Genomic DNA, 20,269 nt, shown 5'->3' with positions numbered 1-20,269 from the left:
TTGGAATAGGGGTTTAAGAATTTTGCCAAGAAATGCAATATATTGTGGTTTGTTTTCTTCTTTCTTTCCAAATGTAGGTGTAAATTTTTCACTGAAAATGAATGCAACCAAGTAAAAGCGATATCTAACTGTGACAAAATACCAGGTTTTCATTTCCGAAATTTACAAAACGTTACATCCATGCCATACTAAAAAGCCATTAATGATGTGTCTATAACATCTACAAAAAGAGAAAGAAAAAAAAGAAAAGAACAATTGCTCAGGAAATGAACCCCGAAGAACTGTATTCCAAGAATCTCCATTTCTTTCTATTTCAAGAAAAAATATATCTTTAGTTTAGTTTCATCTTTTACTTGAATATCTCAAGCCGCAATCATTACGAAAATTGGTAGTTCGTTTTAAGAGATCAAAGTTAACGCACAGGGGTTAATCATAGTCAACACAGTAGCGCTGCTTTAGCAAAAATATGTGTGTCCCCCATGCAACTTTTTCTTAGCCCTAAAGAAGAACCAAAAGCAAGGCCAAAGCCAGAGCCAACTCAATCCAGATCACAAAACAACTCTTTTATATTTTCATTTGTTTTGCAGAGGACGGCCCTTGGATATTGGGTCAAAATATTCATTTAGGGTTAAAGGTCCACTGTCTAAAGAAACAAACTCCCTGTTGTTTGTATTAAAGGCTCAATCAAGCCTTTAAGACAAGACTGTCTGGTCTTGTCTATCTAGTTTTTCTAGTATTGCGTGTCTAGTCTGTCTGTCTAGGTGGGGGTCCTTGTAAAATTCCCTGTTGTTTCTATTTGTCTGTATTAAAGGCTCACTCAACTTCAAATTACAACTTCTAGCGTCCCTTTTAAGGGGAATAGGATTTGAAAAAGACAGTTCTTCTGTCTTGAAGGTTGGGTCAAAAGTCTGAATCACTTTCTCTCCCCAGCCTTCCACTGTGATATATATTGACATATTGGATCTCTGTAAACTCTTAATCATTCATGGATTTTTGGGGAATAGTCCTAAAATTTTATCAATTAAACAAAAGAAGTCATTGCAATTATTAAATTAGTTGTATTAACAAATTAAGTTTCGATTTAAATTTTAAGGAGATTAATCTTTACAGAAAGAATCTAACTTGATTGAAACTTGATTTGTAGATCTCCTAACCTAGGTTCACAGTTCCCTTACTTTATCACCACAAATTATCAAAAGAAAAAATCAGGAAATTTTCCTCCAGAGATAAAAATAAATTAAAATAAGACAACCAAAATTAGGTATAAGCGACAAGACAAAAAACGAAAGTTCCAAGGCTAGAAAACTTGACTAAGAAGCAATTTGTATCACATTTTTTAGTATGACATCTCATTGCAAGGATCCGAAACTCTTTTAGAAGGGAACATATGCATAAAAATAGTTTTCGCTGAGTCAGCTGGGTTTTTTTGCGGGGGTGATGAGGTTTGCGATTTCCGAGTGCTTTTGCTTCTGTGTCAACCAATTAGGTCAAAAAGGCCTGCTCAAAACAGATATTCAACAATGATTAATAATGATAGTTTCCGTGAAAAACAACCAAAAAACACTGTAATATATTAGAAAATAATCTATATTTGAACTTAATTAGAAAAAAATTGTCATCGCCTAAAGGAATTTTCGCCACTACATCCCTTTATGATTGCAAATCGGTTCAAACTTTACCTTAGGCTGTGTTTGGGAGGGCTGCACCACAGGAGTGTTTGAAGCTGCTGATCCATAAGGTTCTGTCTTGCTACTTAACAGTGAATGAGTTTCTGCAGTATATCCAGAATTTTGTTCATTTGATCCAAATTCCACGGACGTAGAGTCCGTGCCGAACTCAAGTCCACCAAACTGAATATCCAATTGGCTCACAGTATCATCTGGCATTTCCACAGCTGATGACGGAATCTACCAAGAAAGATAAAAAAAATTATAATAAATATAAGTAGCCCAAGTAACAAACGTTTAATCTGTTTTAACGTTTTAAAAACGATGTTTTTAAATCTAGGGCCATTCCACAAATACCAATATTTTCCAATTTATCAAAAAGTATTGAATAATCAAGTGTATGAAAAACTTTTTTAATGTCAAAAAAAAATTGCTGTAAAAAAAGAATCATACTGTCAGAAAATTTTAGATTTTGCTAGAATATTCAGTTTTGTTCAGTGAACAATGAAGAGAGTCGTATCGACATTACTGAGATCCTGAGAAATGAGCATAAAACTATTAAAATATAACTCTGGAAACTCTGGAACTGGATAGCATCTACTTCCTGTTTAAACTGGAAGGTAATTTCTTCTAACTTGCTTCATCGAATTTTAATTTAAAATGCCTTGGGCAAGTTATTTCTCAAAAGCATTTGGTCGAATCAAAAGTACCTACAGAGCTAAAACCTCACAAATTAACACTATCAAGTACTCAAACTCATGTAAATAAAGATGACCTTTTTTTTTATCTCTTTTTTTAAGGAAAAACAGAACGTGTATCTTACAAAAATTATCCTTTAACAAATTTCACCCTCGTACATTACTATATTTTCCTAAAATATCCTGCGCTTAGTAATTGGAATTGTTCCAAGGAAGTAACTGAGTGGAAATATAGACAAGTCCTGCATTTATTACAAGTTTATATCAATATTCTATTTATATTATACAAAAACAATGTCGTCTGCACTATCAGGAACACCACACAGTCAATGGTGTCACTTCTTTTCCAGAATAAGGAAAGCATAAATCAAAAATATTTACGTTATTTTCAAATTGACGAAATAAGATTATTAAAACTTCCACTCCCCTGCGTTTTTGATATTTCCTATGAAAAAAAATTAAAAAACGACGAATTTCACCCCCCTCTCAAAGTGGAAACTGAAATTGCTTTCCCTCCACTCCTAAAACTTTATTGCGTCCTAGAAGTCGGTATGTATGGCATACAGGCTAGGCTCTTCAAACTTTAAAAAAAAATAAAAAAATTGATGTTCTTTTTGGACAGGTTGGCTTAGAGGACATGAAAAGAAGAAAGAAACGGATTAATCTTTTTTTTTTCAGCGATGCAGTTTCATTAATTATGGCCAACCTGACCATGTTAAAAAACTAGAAAAAAAGAATGCTATTTTGTTATATATTTACCTTTGACGGAGGAGGCAACTTAGGCTTTACTAACTTCGCACGTTGTTGTTGTAGCTGTGTGTTGGGGCTAAATTGTCCCTGTACTACTTGTGGACTAGTAAATAAGCTAGAGCTTGCATGTTGACTTGGAAGTCCAACACCTATTGCAGCTTTCAACGTTTCAGACGCCTGTTGCGTATAACTGGACATATATGATGACTGGCTCTAAAATATAAAACAACTTTATTTCTATGGGTCCAAAACAATCCATAAAGAATAGAAGTAAATATCAAGGATTAAATAGAGAAATAAAAACCAAGCAATATTTTTTTTTTATTTTAGAAGTTCTTGTATTTCTACAAACTTAGTTACTTAATTCTTAAGCAATTCATTCTCAAATTTTGTTTTCGTGAAACACACTTTTTTAGGTTTAAACACTTTCGACAAAACATACACTGTTTTAAACCCTTTTTGCGATTATTTTTGGGAACTTTTTCGTAATTTTCTTCCTCTAAAGTTGTATAGCACATTAGTCTTAAAAAATTATGATCTCGAAAAAAAGTTGCAAAAACAAACGATTTATCGAAAAAGCATTTTGAATTGGCAAAACGGGTTTCAAGAATTCATTCATCATTGTGAATAAGGCATGTGGTGGTAAATAAAAACATATTTTAAAATGTGTAGATATAAAAAAAGGCTGTTAACCAAAGAAACAGCCAATAAGCCAAGTCAAGAATTCTAGGGATTCTAAGGATACACATTTTTAGAAGAAACAGAAGCATAAATTCCCATTGAAAATTTTCTATTCCAACAAAATTTAAATTTCATCTTCTTCAATTTAAGTTGCAGCATATTTTCGTCACTGCAAAACAACTGCTTATCAAACACCTCACGATGCGGCTGTGAGTTAGTTTGATTGTGACAAAAAAACAACTCACAAAACTCAAATACCTGCACTTCCACGACCTTTAGAGCTAATTTACCTGATAATAAGACAGCATCAAGCACAGTTGCATTAGCCCCCCTCCCCTCCCCTAAGGAAACAAAAATGGTAGTAGTAAGTAATCGAATTAACGACGCTTCTTGACTGTTATGGTCCCTGCGTCGGCCCTGCAGAGTGTTGCTACAGCAAGGTTCGATCTCAGGATCCCGTGCGCTCTTACACATCACTAATTATTGCTACAATTTTAAACCATGCAGCATACAAGAGTCATTCTGATAATAAAAAAAGAAAAATGCAAAAAAAAAAAAAAAAAAAAAAAAAAAAAACACTGGCAAACCTCTGAGAAACAGTTTTTGAATCACATCAGTCAAGTGTATGAACTTGACATAACTAGTCAGATAAACCCAAATTATCACGGTCCTGAAAGGGTATGCAAAATTATCCAAGATTACCCAAAAATTCATATTTAAATTTGACAAAAAATAATAATCTACGACTTAGTATTTATAGCACATATTCCAGAAACAGTGCACACAAAACCTGGATCAAAGCTCTCTTAATGATCATACAATTTGATTCTCAAGTTTTATAGTTCATACCAGGCTTAGCTACGCAAAATACATTAAACCTCTATCTACTCAGAGAGAAAATTTACCTGCTGTTGCACAGCATTTGTGGACTTCTGTAGAAGATGGTTAAGATCTAGACTCGGATGAGTAATTGAGCCCACTGGTGCAGGTGGCACTTTTATAGCGTCAGGTTCATGCTGTAAAAAAAAGAGAATGTCAGTTTGCAAAAGTCCTTTAGGATAACAAAATCAGAGCTAAGAAGAAAAAAGAGAGAATCAAGCACAGTCAAGCAGGTTAAAACAGTCAAGCAGGTCGAGACAGTCATTAGTAGGTCTTTAGGCTCTTCCAAATTTAGAAATTAAATCGAACCTTCATACAGACAATCTTTTAGCATGTCAACGGATAAACATTAATATAAATATTCAGAAAGATGAGAAATGTTACCTGGGACAGAGACAGTGTGGTAATAAGATAAATATTTGAGATACGAAACTGATGATGTTGACGAGGACGAAAGTGATGATGTTAGCATTTAAGGCATTCTTTTAAAAAAATCTTTAGAAAACAGTTTTTGTCAGGTTTTTTTTTTCCATTATTAATGCTAAAGTTTAACTTGGGCGTAAAAGCTTAGAGTGCATTAAAATGAATATGATAACGAAAATGAATGGAGATAAAAAAAATTGTATGAAATTAGAAAACAACATTAGACTTTAAATTATTGGTAATTAATCTACATAATAAGGGAGTTGGTACATCCCAAAATCTCACTGTTTATGCTACAGTGACTTGTTTATGGGTCTAGACGTTTTCCATCCAGAACTCCCCCCCCCCCCACACAGTACAGTTTCAACAGACTACTGAGGCCTTAGTTATTTGGAGGAGGATAAAGAAATTTCACAAATTTGTTTCATTGCAGAAGCAAAGGATTGAGAGACGTACAATTATTAACGAACAAGAGAACAACTATATTACAAGTGCAACACACCGTCCCCGAGTTAGTTTCCCCTTAAACTTTTATGGAGCCTCTCAGTTCTTTTCTGCACAACCGCGTGCGAAGACATGCAGTATCAGTTAATTATCACTAAGTTACTCTTCCAAGAAGGTACAAACAGCAGAGATTTCCGTAATTCGTAAAAGCAAGAGGTACAATGCATTTTTTTTATATTTAACTTAACAGTCCAAATCAGGACGAATGCTAGCACATATGATGTTTAACATTTGAGAAAATAATTTTTCTCAAATCTTTCGACAGCAAGAAGTATTCAAAGATACAAGCATACCATAAGCTGTTCAGATACTTCTCTTAAAATCGTCTAGTAACAAGACCGATTCAACCTTACATCACAACCACTAGGTACACCAATATAGGCTATGCTGAATGATTGTTTTACCTCACTGTCACTGGTTTCACCTCGGGGTAGTATTCCTTTCTTAATGTTACATTGGGGCAGTTCTCATTGCATGGAGTTTCTCATATGAGTCTAAGTACCACACAATTCTTTACGAAACGGGGAAGAAAACATATTAATTATCATCAGCATAACTGACAAATCTAGATCAAGACTCAGAAAACTAGCATTAATAATGTAATAGACTTTAACTACACTATAATTGAGAAAGGTGGCGAGGAAGTAGCTCCTTGACGGATCCCTTTACAGAACATGATTTTAGTAAAGGTAATTTTCAACACACGCGGGTGACTAGTCTTAATCTTTACATTGCTTTCGATACAAGCTCCCAAAAGGAACCACTGCCGACTTATCAAGACCACGATTAGACGCCTCAAAAACTACTGCCTGATGACCAGAGTGAATGCCCAAGTTACAAAACCAGCTAGTACAGCGGAGTCCCAGTCCGATTGTACCCTAAAAAGGGACTCACAGGGGGAGGGGAGGGGGGGAGGAGTTTGTGATACAGTGACCCCTTCTTTTAAGTCGCTTGTTTAACCATAATCAGGTCCCGACCCTTCAATTGAGTCGAAGACGGTCCATGTCATATTTTCACTGTTGTGGAAAGATTTTTATATTTTCAGACTTCTTTATATAAAATGGCTAATTTTAATACTCCTCAACTTTAGCCGCAGATCAAATTAGCGATGAGTCCGGCCTTTTAAATTAAACCAGGTTTAAAAGGGACTATAGTGAGAGAAACTTGTAGTTTTTCAAAACTTAAACATTAGTTTCTCAAAACTTAAACATACTTGTATTCAGAATTCTGGCCATATCCAGGGGGGGGGGTACCCTTTTTGAACTAACGCACCCCCCCCCCCCAAAAAAAAGAAAAATCAAATAGAAGTAACCAATTCGTAAAAACATAACAAAAATGTATATAAACAAATTTTGATCCCCCCAAACAAAACCCTGGATATGACCTTGCCTCCTTCTCTAACCTGTTTGATTGATTGTTATTGTCTCCAATCAAATAATTAGTGACGACCGTTTAACTTCTCGCGCATAGCAATAGTTCCTCTACAATATTTAACATCTATGCAGGCAAAAACAATATGAACCAGGGTTGTATCCAGAATTGTATCAGGGTTGTATCCAGACTCTGCACGGGAGCAACAACTTAGTTTTGTCTTGGAATTTTTTTTTTATGTTTGTTCATAAATTTTTTCCTATCTCGTCGATTTCAGTTTGTTGCAGGAAAGCCGTAAGGGTCCAATGAGTTACGTTTTTGACGGAAAGTGTGGTCAGGCTTGTTAATATTATAATTCGTGCCTTGGGATAAAACCATGATTAACGCTTACATTGTGGTTACATAGCTAACATTGTTTGAGATGAAACGGATTTTATGGTATCTAACAGCCACCTATCTGAGGTTGTTCCACCAAGATTGAGAATTTTCCAACGATAATTCTACTTCCGAGTGGAAAACTTCATTCAATCTTGCACAAGTTTCAAATTAAAGTTGGAGTAATATCTAGAAGTGTCTAAGATATGCATCGGTTCCATGGCCCCATCGCCAAGACATTTGCTTCCAATGATAAATGGAATAATTTGTAGGTATTTTCCCACAGATCCGAAAGTGGTGCCACCAACTTTTATTTCACATTACTGTTTGTGATTTTGGTTGAATATGCTGTAAAGCCGTCCTGGCCGAGTGGGTTGGTGCGCTGGATTCGGGATCCCTTGTCTGAGAGGACGCGGGTTCGAATCCCAGTGTACTCAATTCTTCAGTTTGGGACGGGGGTCAGTGGCGTGACTCTGCAAGCTTAGCCAGAGTCGACCCAGCTCTAAATGGGTACCTGGAGAAATCTGGGGAAGGTAAACAGGAAGGGTGTGCGAAAGCACAGGATGGCTGGCCCCCAACCCCCCATTGCACTTCCTGGCTGAAGGGCCAAGAAACGGAGATCAGCACCGCCGGTACGGACTGTAAAGTCTAATGCCGTATCCTTTACCTTTTTTTACTTTTTTATTGTCAGTATTTAGGACAGAAAAATGGTGTGACATGTCCACCCCAAAAAAAGTATCTTATTGCTATAGGAATTGACGTGACCAATACTCTAATACTCATTAAAGCGCTTATACAACAAGGCATCCGTTTTTAAGTTATATATACGCATACAAAAAAATTAGTCTATGAGATGCACTATTTTCAAAATCTATAAAGCAAAGTAATGATTCAGTGCGAATTAAACAAGTAGAAGACATGAGGTCAGTCCAATATTGCAAGGTCAGTCCGAATTAGACAAGTGACCAGTCCAATATTCCCCTGTCTCTCTCCCTGTCAAATTTTCGGTAGACAAGTAGAAATGTAATACAAGAGAAGTTAATTGAAAATAAAAAAGCATTCTAAACCTGTCTTTTTGAAGGCGAAAAGTTACCCTCTGGGTACACCGATGCCCTTAGAGAATGAAAAAACCGAATACCCTTCTATGTCTCTTCATTTTTTTAAGGCAGGTAAACGTATTTTTTATGGCAGGCTTCTTTTAAATCATAACATGCAATGATTTTCAATGCATATAATTTCAGGCAACAAATGAGTCCGTGCACCCTCAAACCCATTCCTCTCATCGTCTCATCAATTTTTATACAGAACATTGCACATGTTAAACCGTCGTATAAAGCGAAATTGTACAAGAATTTTCAATTTGCATCAATTTGCATTTTGGCACGATTAGAGAAAAATGACACATAGTTATTTAAAATGGTTATTTCTCCTAAAGTCTGGAATCAATAATAAAGCAAAGGCTCAAAGTTGAGATCGACAAGACAAATGGTAAAATATAACAAGGAAAGAAGGGAAAAATATTTTAGCCATTAAATAATAGAACATAAACATTTCTGTAGTAATTCAAGTTTGCCCATTTTCCTCTTCAGCTCTGCATTTTAGAAATACCATGACTACTACTATCTAAGTGTCTTTTAGGTATGTTTTCATCTATTTATTTATTATTATAGTCACTTAACTACTTATTGATATTTGTATTGCTCACGAACTTGTTAGCCGAATATTTACTAGCCGACCTTTACTTACAAATTTGTCACCGTTGGATAATCCTTGGTCACCAGCTGGAGCCGGTGATTCCGGAACAACTGCAGAACTGGCAGTAAAAACTTTGGTATCTGCTAAGGAGACTGTGTATTCTTCATTGTCCCAATCTTCTGCTGCAGGAAAGTCGTCACCCCAGTTATCTACACAAAATAACAATTGAAATAGCAATAACAAATAACAATTATAATACATTAAGACAAAAGAAAATAATTAGAGCCAAGCAGAGCTGTTCCAAGGGTTGGTTAAGCCCAGAGAAACATTAATTACGGCACCCCCTCCCGACTCAAATATAAGGAAAAAATAAGGCAAAAACAAATATAAGGAAAAAACGACTCAAATATACGTGAAAAATTTGATATAAGTAGGTAACTCCCAAGCCACGGCCCTCATACCAGCTGCAACGACTGGGGCAGCTGACTCGGTAGACCCCTCCCACTTGAGTGGCTCTGAAGCCAAGCTACAGATATATCAAGAAACAATATCCAAAGACATGAAAAAGAGAACTAAGACTTGTCACACAATAAGATAGGCTTTAATAAATAGCTACCCTTGAAATTTCAAAAAGGGTTCAATTTATATATTTGCGCTAATTTAGATAACTTCCCCAAAGTAGTAGCTTCACGTCATACGAAATTATGCATTGAAAGCAGACAAAAAACCAAGGCTGAAGTAACAATTACCATCACAAAATTAGCTTAATAAAATTTAAATAACCCACCATAGTAACTTTTCAGTTACCAAGTATAGTGCTGATGACACCCACATCGATATTTCAGGCCGCTGTAACGATTTTACCGCCTTCGCTTTTGTCAAAATGGCCGAGCAGTCTAAACACCAGAGTCAAGGGAAACCTTACACCAAGAATATAAGAATGTGTTCTCAAAAGTGAACTTAATTTAGGCTAAGCAATAAAATAGAGCGATGTCCTTATAAAAGATTCAATAATAGAGGAAATGGACTAAATGTACATCATTCTCTAGAAACATCCCTAAATACCGAATTTTTTGTTCTTCGGTCGTAATTTCCTTGTTATAAAGCAAGAGACATTTTATGTTGCACTGACATTGTTACTACAGAGCAGCTAGAACATAAATTAGCATTCCTCTTGGTGAGTCTGACATGCAGAAAATTAAATGGCAAATAATCCACAATCAAATCTTAACATATGTGACTCCATAATCGTGACGTTGATTTAGCCGTGGGGAGGAACACGCCTAACTCATATTTAGGGTGACTTATGTTAATTTTATGTTTAAATTTATTTGTAATTCAATTGAGCTTTTCTTAAGTAATAATTTGTCTAAACGCGTCCGCGGGGAGGGACACGTCTAACTCATATTTAGGGTGACTTATGTTAATTTTATGTTTAACTTTATTTGTACTTCAATTGTGCTTTTCTTAAGTAATAATTTGTCTAAACGCTTTTTTGAATTTCATTACAATCAAGAACGTTGTTTTTATTGTTGTGACGTTTAATAAAAATACAATTACCATTTTTATGAGCAGGTAGATTGTACTCGACTTCCAATATGGTTCATAGTACGAAGTAGCCCCTTATAACCACACACATTCTCACCTATTTACAAAATGATCAAGTTTTCTTGCGGTTTTTGTTGAAAGGTGGTATTGTTATTCTATAGTTCCGCGTTATTTTTTCCAGGAGTTTTATTCAGCCGTACATTTGCAGGATGTTCCAACCTCGTGAACGAGATAGTTTTTTTGTGGGAGGAGGGGGCGGGGGAGAAGGAGAAATTACCCTGGGCGCAGAAAATTTTAGGGATAGAAAATTTCAAATAAATAATCTAACGGTTATAATCATTTTTATATATATATTTTTTTTTTTGATAAAGTAGAGGGCCCAGTTGCTAGTAAATATATTCAAACAGATTTCAGCGTTTTCGTTTTTCCCATATCTTCATCAGCATTCCTTGAAAATATAAGTAAGTACACCGAATTTACTTTTTTCTTTTTTCTTCTTTTTTGTATTCAAACCTGTATGTATTTTAAAGGATGTCAAGATAACCGATAATTTTTCAGAGGCTAAAGTAACAAAAGTCAAATTTAAATAAATGAAAACTTTTGTTAAAATTTGGCTTGAAAATTTTTGGGAGACAAAAGGGGGGGAGGGCTAATCAAGATTTGCCCCGGGTGCAAGAGAGGCCAGTGCCACCACTGTCCTGTTAAGTATAAAATTAAGGCATATAAAAAGAAGTCTAAATTCCTTTAATTTCCTCAATTCTCGATTAATTTTGATTTTTTTCGATCATTTCCTATATGTTCCATAATATTCACATGTTTTTTAATATTTCTGTCAAATTATGCCTTTCAGGAATAAATTTTCCGTACATGGTTGGTCACTATAATCAGGTTAATAAACTAGGGTGAAACTACTTATTCTATATAGGGGAGATTATTTTTGCTTAAATACAGAAGTAAAATAGAAGTTGAGTTAAACTACTATATTATTTTATTTTATTACATACATTTATGATCAAATTATAAAAACAGAATAACTTAATAAGAAAATTAACGCCGAGATAGATCAAGATAATAAAAAAAAAACATTTTCCATTCTTTTCTTCATGTAAGCCAAAAGTGCACAACAAGAAGCACATTTAAAATAAATATCTAAGCTACTGCACTTTTGTTTGCACTCAGAAACACTCCTAAAAAAGACCACCCGCCATCCCCCCTCTCCTCCCGCCTCGCTGCCACAACATAGACATGTAAAAATCCAAAATTACTTATTTTTTGACTTAAAAATAGATCATTCTTTTTATTTGCTTCATATTTCTCAAACAAAAAATCAGGTTCTAAAAAAGCGGGATTATTTATCTCCCAGTCTAAATTTCATCTCCATTAATGAACCATAGTATATATGTTATCGTGAATATTCGAAATCTGGTTAATGTTGACATACACCGGTGAATTTCCGAAATTCCTTTTTCTGTGCTTGGATTCAATTAGCTCCACGAGTCACTTTTTCAGTCTTATGCAAGCTATAATGGTGATATTTGAAGTTAAGTTAGGCTAGATATGTTAGTTAAAGTTAGGTTAAATTTGGTTTTAAACATCAGAAATGGGTTAAAAACTTAATCTAAACTAACCTAACCTGTTCTAGTCAAACCTTGCATTAAACTGAAAAAGTTAACTGGCAACGCTGACTAAATCTAAAAACAAAAAAAGATATTTTGGACATTCACCGGTGAATGTCGACATTCAGCAATTTGCGAACATTCACAGCAACATATACATTTGAAAAACAGAACTTACCAACTTTAAGTTCTTCTTCTGGCTTTTCTTGAGGTGTACCACCCCAAGTTTCCATGGGTGAGTCGAAAACAGTGACTTCTGTGGGTATATTTCCCCTATAGCCACCACGACCACCACGAGCACCACCTCTACCTCGGCCTCTTCCTCCTCTACCCCTTTCTGGGCCGTCTGAAAAACCATCTCTTCCACGACCTTGAAATACAGAAATAGATTCATCAGCATTAATCAGCAGCACCAGGATACTAAAAATTAAACCAAACAACTTACAATACTCCCTTAATGGAGAATTATATTTAATATATGTTAACATTTAATAATATTATGTGTTTAATATTATATAAATAATATATTTAGCATTATTAAACGTATAAAAAGTGAAAAATTTTTGTATGATGCAAATTACAAACTTATCTAAAACAGGTCAAATTCAAGGTCAAAAACATAGTTTAGAAACATAAAAACACAATGTGAATAAAAATAAATGATACAAAAGTAGACAGGTGAATTTGAAAGGATAAATTCTTAACGCATCAAATTGGTTTTTACCAAGAAAGTTGATCTAGGTTTAGATATAAATAGCAACGATCTTATATCAAATCCCACAAACGTTAATAAAAGTTGTTATTCGGGCAGTGAGGCAGCATTAAAGAATTCATTTACTTCTTGGAAAAATTTTAAAACTACTAGGGAACATTATGGAAAAGAAATTCAGGCATCACGAGTTATGACAATGGTTCAGGGAAAGAATGGCAGCGGTGGCATTGCTGGTCGGTTATCGATATTTTTGTGCATAAAAATGTACATTTTCTCGCTAAAAAAGGAAGAAAACAGGAATAGCTTTCGGTAAAAATACAACTTCAAATTTACAGGACAGTAGGACTTTAATTCTGGAAGGGGATACTCAGACCATTAAGAAACTGATTATTCAGGAAAGACAAGAACAAAAATCACAAAAGCGACAGGGGAAGATGAAAAATACGACAAATAAATGTAAAAACAAACAAGGTGTTAAATAAAAGATATTATAAAGGAAAAGTATGACTACAAAAAAAAAGAAAGAAAACGAGGCGGAAAATCAAGAAAAGTTTACCAACACCCGACAATCATTGGATAAGAATTAAGCGAGGTTATTTCTGACTGATTTCCCACCTCATCTCAAATAGAAATTAATAATATCTTAATTGCGTACCTCTCCCTCTAAATCTAGGTGGTCCTCCACCTCTGCTCCGAGAACCTCTATTATCATTATCCCATGCATTAGCATCGTTCTTTTTATCTCCTGGCAAGTCATCTTCGACAATTTCTACAACTGGGGCTTTAGGTGGCTTTTGCTTCTTCTTCCTCCCTGATACTTCCCATTGGTCTTCAACGCCTTCCAATAGAAGCTCAATTGCTTTTTCAATATCATAGTCCGCATCGTGCAGAGCTGATAGACATGCATCTGCTGATTTATTACTGAGATCAACAAGCTGAAAAAAGCCAAATATTAAAACATGGCAGAAACAAATTTCATTTTTTGTATAATGTTTGTTACTTAGAAGTGGACTTGAAGCAAGACTATTTCAAAATTTCTAGGTGATATATCCAAACTGATCATATAAAAAGAGGAATGCCTGTGTGAAGACACAACGCTATATAACAAGGATGGTTCAATCGTAATGGTAGGTAGTAAAAATTGTTCATTAGTAAGAATTTAACAGATGTTTATCTATTTATTTCATAAAGCTAAGCAAAAATGTAGAAAGAGATTAAAAAGGGCTTACGTTAATCAATATCATTTCTAAGCATATTAGAAAATAGCAAGGTAATTTTAAACGGTTGTTTTTAGCCATTTATTTTCCCAAGTCTTTTAACAAGATATAATTTCAAAAGATTTTTGGCTACAGCAGATCAGAAGGTGATAGCATTTTTTTTTTTTTGACATTTTTTGTTTAAACAAATTAGAACTTATAACACATAAACTTAAATTAAGGACTTTGAACAGTTTAAACTGTCCACTTAAACTGTTAAGATAGACTGATTCGACGCATTGGTTCCCATTTGGTTCTAAAATTACTTCCAACATTTTAGGTATGTTTCAAATTGAAAAGGGTCTCTGGTTCTAAGTTTTCCTAACCTAGCCCCTTTCCGAGATGGCCAAAAGTCAATAAGCTAGAATTTTACCAAGGATTGATTTTCAGGAAATTCAGCAGAAATTTTAGGATTTCATTGCTTACTTAGATAAAAGGTAAACAAACTGTTTTATGCCTGTTTTTATGTTTCTTACAAATACAGTATATAAATATGTATAAGACAAAAAACCCAATTGAAGATCATAACTGTGTTAGGCTAGCACATATAGGAAACCAGTCTACATTGGGACACCAAAATTCAAAAGTCTGTTACCTCACCATTAATTGACCTTTTCTTTATATCTTCTGCTCAACATAATTTTACTATATTCAATTATTTCAATTATTATATTCACAAAGAACTTAAGAAAAGGAGTTGAGGGGTATGTTCACTTTATTTGTAAGTGAATAATATGAACAAAAAAAATTACTTTTTTTCCCTTAATAGCAGTTGGAGAAGGAAGAACAGCAACTATTTTGTATGTTTCACTGTCTCTATATCAGGCACAGAAGGGTAGATAAAATTTACCATGTAACTTTGTTCACAATCCAATTCTACACATGTAGAAATAGCAGCAGTACAATTAGGTGAAGGCATTCCCAAATACTTGAGAAGTTTGTTTGCCATAGATAAGCACAAATCTTCAAACATAACTAAAGTGCAGTTATAAATTTCTGTTGTAAAGTCCAAGGTCATATCTCACCTCTCTAGTATTCTAGTATATCTTTACCTCTCTCCGTATTTGGTGGAGTATATCCTCGGTCATTTGCGATTTGTATTTCTCCCATAACTCTGTAGGAGATGATGGAGAGCAAGTTGTCACTATGATTCCAAACAATGCACAAATTCGACTTTGAGTTGACGTTTTGCATGTGTCATGAATGCAATTATCCTAGTGTTGGTTGTTCTCCAATAAATTTAGAGCTTGGCGTGCACTACAATAAGTGTCATGTATAGTCCTGTTTACAGTTCTCAAATGCTCAAAGGATGTCAGGCTGGGTAAATTAACCAAAAGCAGGTAGAGAAAGAAGCATTCATCTTGATTGGGGTGAATGGTGTAGATTCTTATTATCATGGTTTCTTTGAAGATATTAGGTTAGCTGTCGACTGACTCACCCTGTTTATGATGTTCAAAGGATTTTTTTATTAGCATTCCACATGTAATACATAGGCACTTTAGAATACAGCAGTTTTTTTTTGCAAAAGAATCATTTTGACATAACGAAAAGAAAACAGTTAACGTTGTATCCGGTGGATTCAGGGCACTTTATTGCATGTTGGATTCCAAAAAATAAACATGTAGACAATTCTGTAAATGTATCGCTAAGTGAACAACAGTTGGACTTAGTTCATGTATCAGAAATGAAAGAATTTGCCACACAGCTTCATTACTGCTTATGTATCTCCCAGCCTGATATTGTACAACTTCATCTATATCACTGATTTCGGACTGCAAGCCAAAAACTGCCATGTCACTGCCTTTGTTGATGTATTTACATATGTATTTGATTGTCTTTACAGAATTACAATATTCCACGTTTATGTGTGCATTGTATGTTTTTGATAATAAAGGTGAATATGGAACGACCCACCGGTTATCTACTTTGATGTAATGGTTATGCCACTTTATGATTGCTGATTTTCCACCATCTTTGGTAGACCTTCTTTTATATAAAGGGTATCCATCATTGCCAGTAATTGTGTTAGGTACTGAAAGTTGAGGATATTGCTTTGTGCACCTTCCTCTGTCCATGCATGGTGAATTTTCATTCAGTTCACTGCAAGGTCCATGTATCATATTTTTTACCACAATGTCATGTAAGCCCCTATCAAAATCTACATCAGGTATTTCAGCGGAAATCACATCGTCAATTTCATTAGAAGCAATTTTATTAAATAATCATATTAGTATGTGTGCGTGTGGCAATCCTTGTTTTTGCCATTCCTTTGAGTACAACCAGCATCGCACTGGCCCAAACACTTTAAGTTTTACTAAGAAATTTATCAGTGATTTCAACTTTTGCTGGAAGACACGGGCCATAATGTCATTTCTATGAACCGACAATTGTCCAGGAAGTAAAAGTTGCTGTATCTCCTCCCAAGATGGATTACATGTAAATGTAATAAATAAATCTGGACGACCATAGAGACAAACGTATGCAATGGCATCCTGAGCATACTCATGCATATGATGCGGACTTCCAGCATATGATGAAGGTAAAATTGTTATTCTTCTAATGCTAGTGGTATTATTGTCATTTACAACTGCATCTCGCAAATGAATGTATTGTTCAGAGCAGAGCTTGGTCTGATTTAGATGGATGAATAGCAAACGCTCTGATTCCATCTTTGCATACATATCAACAATGTATTGGTGAAACAATTGACGGCATTTTAAAATATATTTCTCTTCATCCTGATATATATATATATATATATATATATATATATATATATATATATATATATATATATATATATATATATATAACAACTTTTTTTTTTCATGTTCAACAATCTTCCTTTTCTCCTTCTGTCTCCTTTTTTTATGTGTTTGTGCTGTTGCATTGGTGATTTCTCTTTTCGTATATATATATATATATATATATATATATATATATATATATATATATATATATATATATATATATATATATATATATATATATATATATATATATATATATATATATATATATATATATATATATATGCAAGTGTCAAACTTCATTTGCTAAAAAAAGAGATGGAAATTTTTTTTTTAATAAATAGCCAAAGCCCACAACATATGTCCAATTTAAACAAGCCTACTCAAGATTAGGAAGAGACACAAGAAAGGTAAAAGCCCTGACATGGCCTTCCTACTAGGAAAAGATTCACAGATATACACCTGAATCAAAAATAAACACAAATTTTTTGACAGAATCATGGGAGCAGGAAAAGAGAAGAATAACATTAAGAATCCCTACTTGTATCTGGTATCCAACTTGAAGATGATAGCAAAAAAGCTGAAGCATTTGTTGACATCTATCAAAAGAGGTTTGCCCAGAAAGAAGAGTTAAATGAGCAAAGGCAAAATGAAAGATTAAATCCAGTTTATGAGCCAACGCCCATTACACAACCCTTTAAAACAAATGAATTTAAGCAAGCAGTTAATAAAATGAATCAGAAAGCAAGTCCAAGAGAAGATGAAATCCGTATCTCATGGGTATCAAATGTCCCAAAAAATTTCTAAGCTCCAATCCATACATTTAACCTCTGCTACACACAAGGAGTGTTCCTCCAGCAATGGAACAAGCAATTATAACACCTGTGGCTAAACGAGGGAAACCCAAAGATGACACTAATTCATACAGACCAATAGTATGTTTACCAGCCCTTGGTATGTTACATGAGAGAATGGTGTACGACCGTATCCAGTGGTATACAAAGACCAATAACATCCTCCCAAAATATCAAGCTGGATTTAGACCTTACTATTAAACTATAGACACCATTATGAAACTTGTCACAGATGCATAGAAAACTGTGAATGAAGGATTACTACTGGGTGCTGTACTGATTGAATTAGAAGCAGAACATGATAATTGACAAAAAGAAATACTAGGGGAAATACTACATACATTAAGTTTCCCTCAACGAATTGGAAATTTATTGACAACTTTCTAGACAATAGAACTCACAAAGTTAAAGCAAATTGGAAACTATCAACCTCAAGACTTATTGAAAAGGGACTCCCAGAGAGATCTGTAATCAGCTGTTTATTATTCGTTTAATATATGACAGTATCGAAAATTGATTCACCACATGTAATTTGTGCAGATGACATTGGAGCATAGGCAACAGGAAAGTCATTTGCTGAAGTTGCAACCGAACTCTAAATTATTGTAAACAGCCTCCAAATCATTTCTACCAGTATGAAACTACCGATATCAGTCCCCCAATCAGTGATCATATATTTCCATCATAGACGAAAAGTATAATTACAACCAGTTACCCAAGGAACTTCTACAATCCCAACTACCAATGCAGCTAAATATTTTGGAATAATCCTAGACAACTCGCTTGCCTTCAAACCTCATATTGACCATATCATACAATCATGCACGAAAAAAATGACAATTATGCAAAGACTATGTGGAACAAATTGAGGCAGTATGGATACAGCCCTCCTTTAACCCTACACACAGTACATCAGACAAGCCATTGAGTGTGGTCTGATTATCTATGGAAAGTGTTCAAAATAACTCTTCAACAAACTAGAATGTGTACAAAATCCAGCAATTCGCCTTGCTACAGGATGTAGGAAAACAACAAAGATTCAAAACCTTCTACAAGAAGGTCTTCCCCCAATTGAAAGCAGGTGCAAGCTCTTAACTATAAGATACTTGACAAAATTGGAAACAACCCTTCGCCATTTCTTTTTTCCAGAAGCCAGATCTTGCCGGCGAGAACCCAAAAATCACCCACTGATGCCATTAACTACAGCCAGGACACAATACACCATCAAACTAGAACACGGTAAAATTCAAATTATAAAACAGAAAAAGAGTCGCCAAGGACATCAATCATCCCAGAGGTTAAGCTAAAATTTCTCTCCTCCTCCTCCCACACACACACACACACACACAAAAGAAAGAACTTGGATCCCATGCTACAATCAAACACTTCAAACAGTTTAAAAAAAGAAGAAATGTAATGGATGTGCCCAACTATTTGTAGATGGGTCTTGGATGAAAAGGGGTGGATGATTTTTAAAAGAGAAAATTCTATATATTTTGGAAAAGCACAGGGCAGGGACCAGAATACTAGTAGCTTAATGGATCTAAACATGCAACACCATATATAGTAGTTCAAGTTGTTTTTTTGGAGGGGAGGGGGCAAGCTGGGTGACCCCCCTGGATAAGGCCCTTTGAGAAGTTAAACTTTCTTACCCGTGTTTTGGCAAAAATTACAATAACGATCACACAAATTTCGGTAAATTATAATTTTATCAACAACTTCCATAAAGGCTGCCTTTATTGAATTAGATAAACCCTACTATGACGTTACCGAATATTTTACCTAATTAGCTGATTTACCATATTTTCATATTTATCCATATTTTGAATATTTAATTTGATAAGCAGTGTTTTTAGTGACGCCATTACCATAATACAAACATATTTTTTACGACATAAGAGTAACTACGTAGCAAGACAACATCTCATTCAGCCACAATTGAATTGTCCCAAGAAGAAGATTACGGAGAAAAGAAGAACGAACAAAAATTTGCTCAACTTAATGCAATTACATAAACTGTAAAAACTGTTGTGCATCAAACACCACAAAGTATCGCTATCAACTAAGAGTCTATCTGACTATACCTAGACACAGAGCTCAAAACTCGATATTTATCTTCTTATATTTCAGCTCCTAGAATCAAAAGATTTAATGAATGAAATTTGAGCAGATTCGAGATAAATAAGAAGCAACCAATTCAGTTGCTCTGTTCATGTCACAGAGTGAACCAAAAGGAAAAAGACTGAATAGTCTCGACTGAACAGCCCTAGTTTGCTAAAACAGAAGAAGAAGAACAAACCAAAGATGGGGATATTGCCAACCCAACTCAGAAAGATTACGGGCAAATGATCTAATTTTAGTATGGAAGCGTTGAGTGTTTACACTTGATTGTTATATACATATAAACACGCATATCATAAATCCAGAACAAGCGTCTATTAAAAAAGAAGCTTTTAGGCAGAATTGAAGTTTTCTTCAAATATTAGTAGA

General features: G+C 34.6%; 1 protein-coding gene across 2 annotated transcripts in view; it reads right to left on the bottom strand.

Annotated features, from left to right (window-relative positions):
• The window catches only part of LOC136031314 (ubiquitin-associated protein 2-like), a 91,915-nt gene that overhangs the window by 35,336 nt on the left and 36,310 nt on the right, over positions 1 to 20,269 (bottom strand). For both annotated transcript variants that reach the window (XM_065710782.1, XM_065710783.1), the window contains exons 4-9: positions 13,575 to 13,854; positions 12,386 to 12,577; positions 9,095 to 9,252; positions 4,702 to 4,812; positions 3,125 to 3,328; positions 1,680 to 1,907 (exon numbers count right to left, since the gene is read on the bottom strand). In XM_065710782.1, the coding sequence (XP_065566854.1) occupies positions 1,680 to 1,907; positions 3,125 to 3,328; positions 4,702 to 4,812; positions 9,095 to 9,252; positions 12,386 to 12,577; positions 13,575 to 13,854 (1,173 nt within the window). The remainder of the gene's footprint in view (positions 1 to 1,679; positions 1,908 to 3,124; positions 3,329 to 4,701; positions 4,813 to 9,094; positions 9,253 to 12,385; positions 12,578 to 13,574; positions 13,855 to 20,269) is intronic.

Source organism: Artemia franciscana, chromosome 9, assembly GCF_032884065.1.
Source record: "Artemia franciscana chromosome 9, ASM3288406v1, whole genome shotgun sequence".
Lineage (NCBI taxonomy): Eukaryota > Metazoa > Arthropoda > Branchiopoda > Anostraca > Artemiidae > Artemia > Artemia franciscana.
Note: the sequence above shows the minus strand (reverse complement) of the source record. Positions and strands in the feature narration are given on the sequence as shown.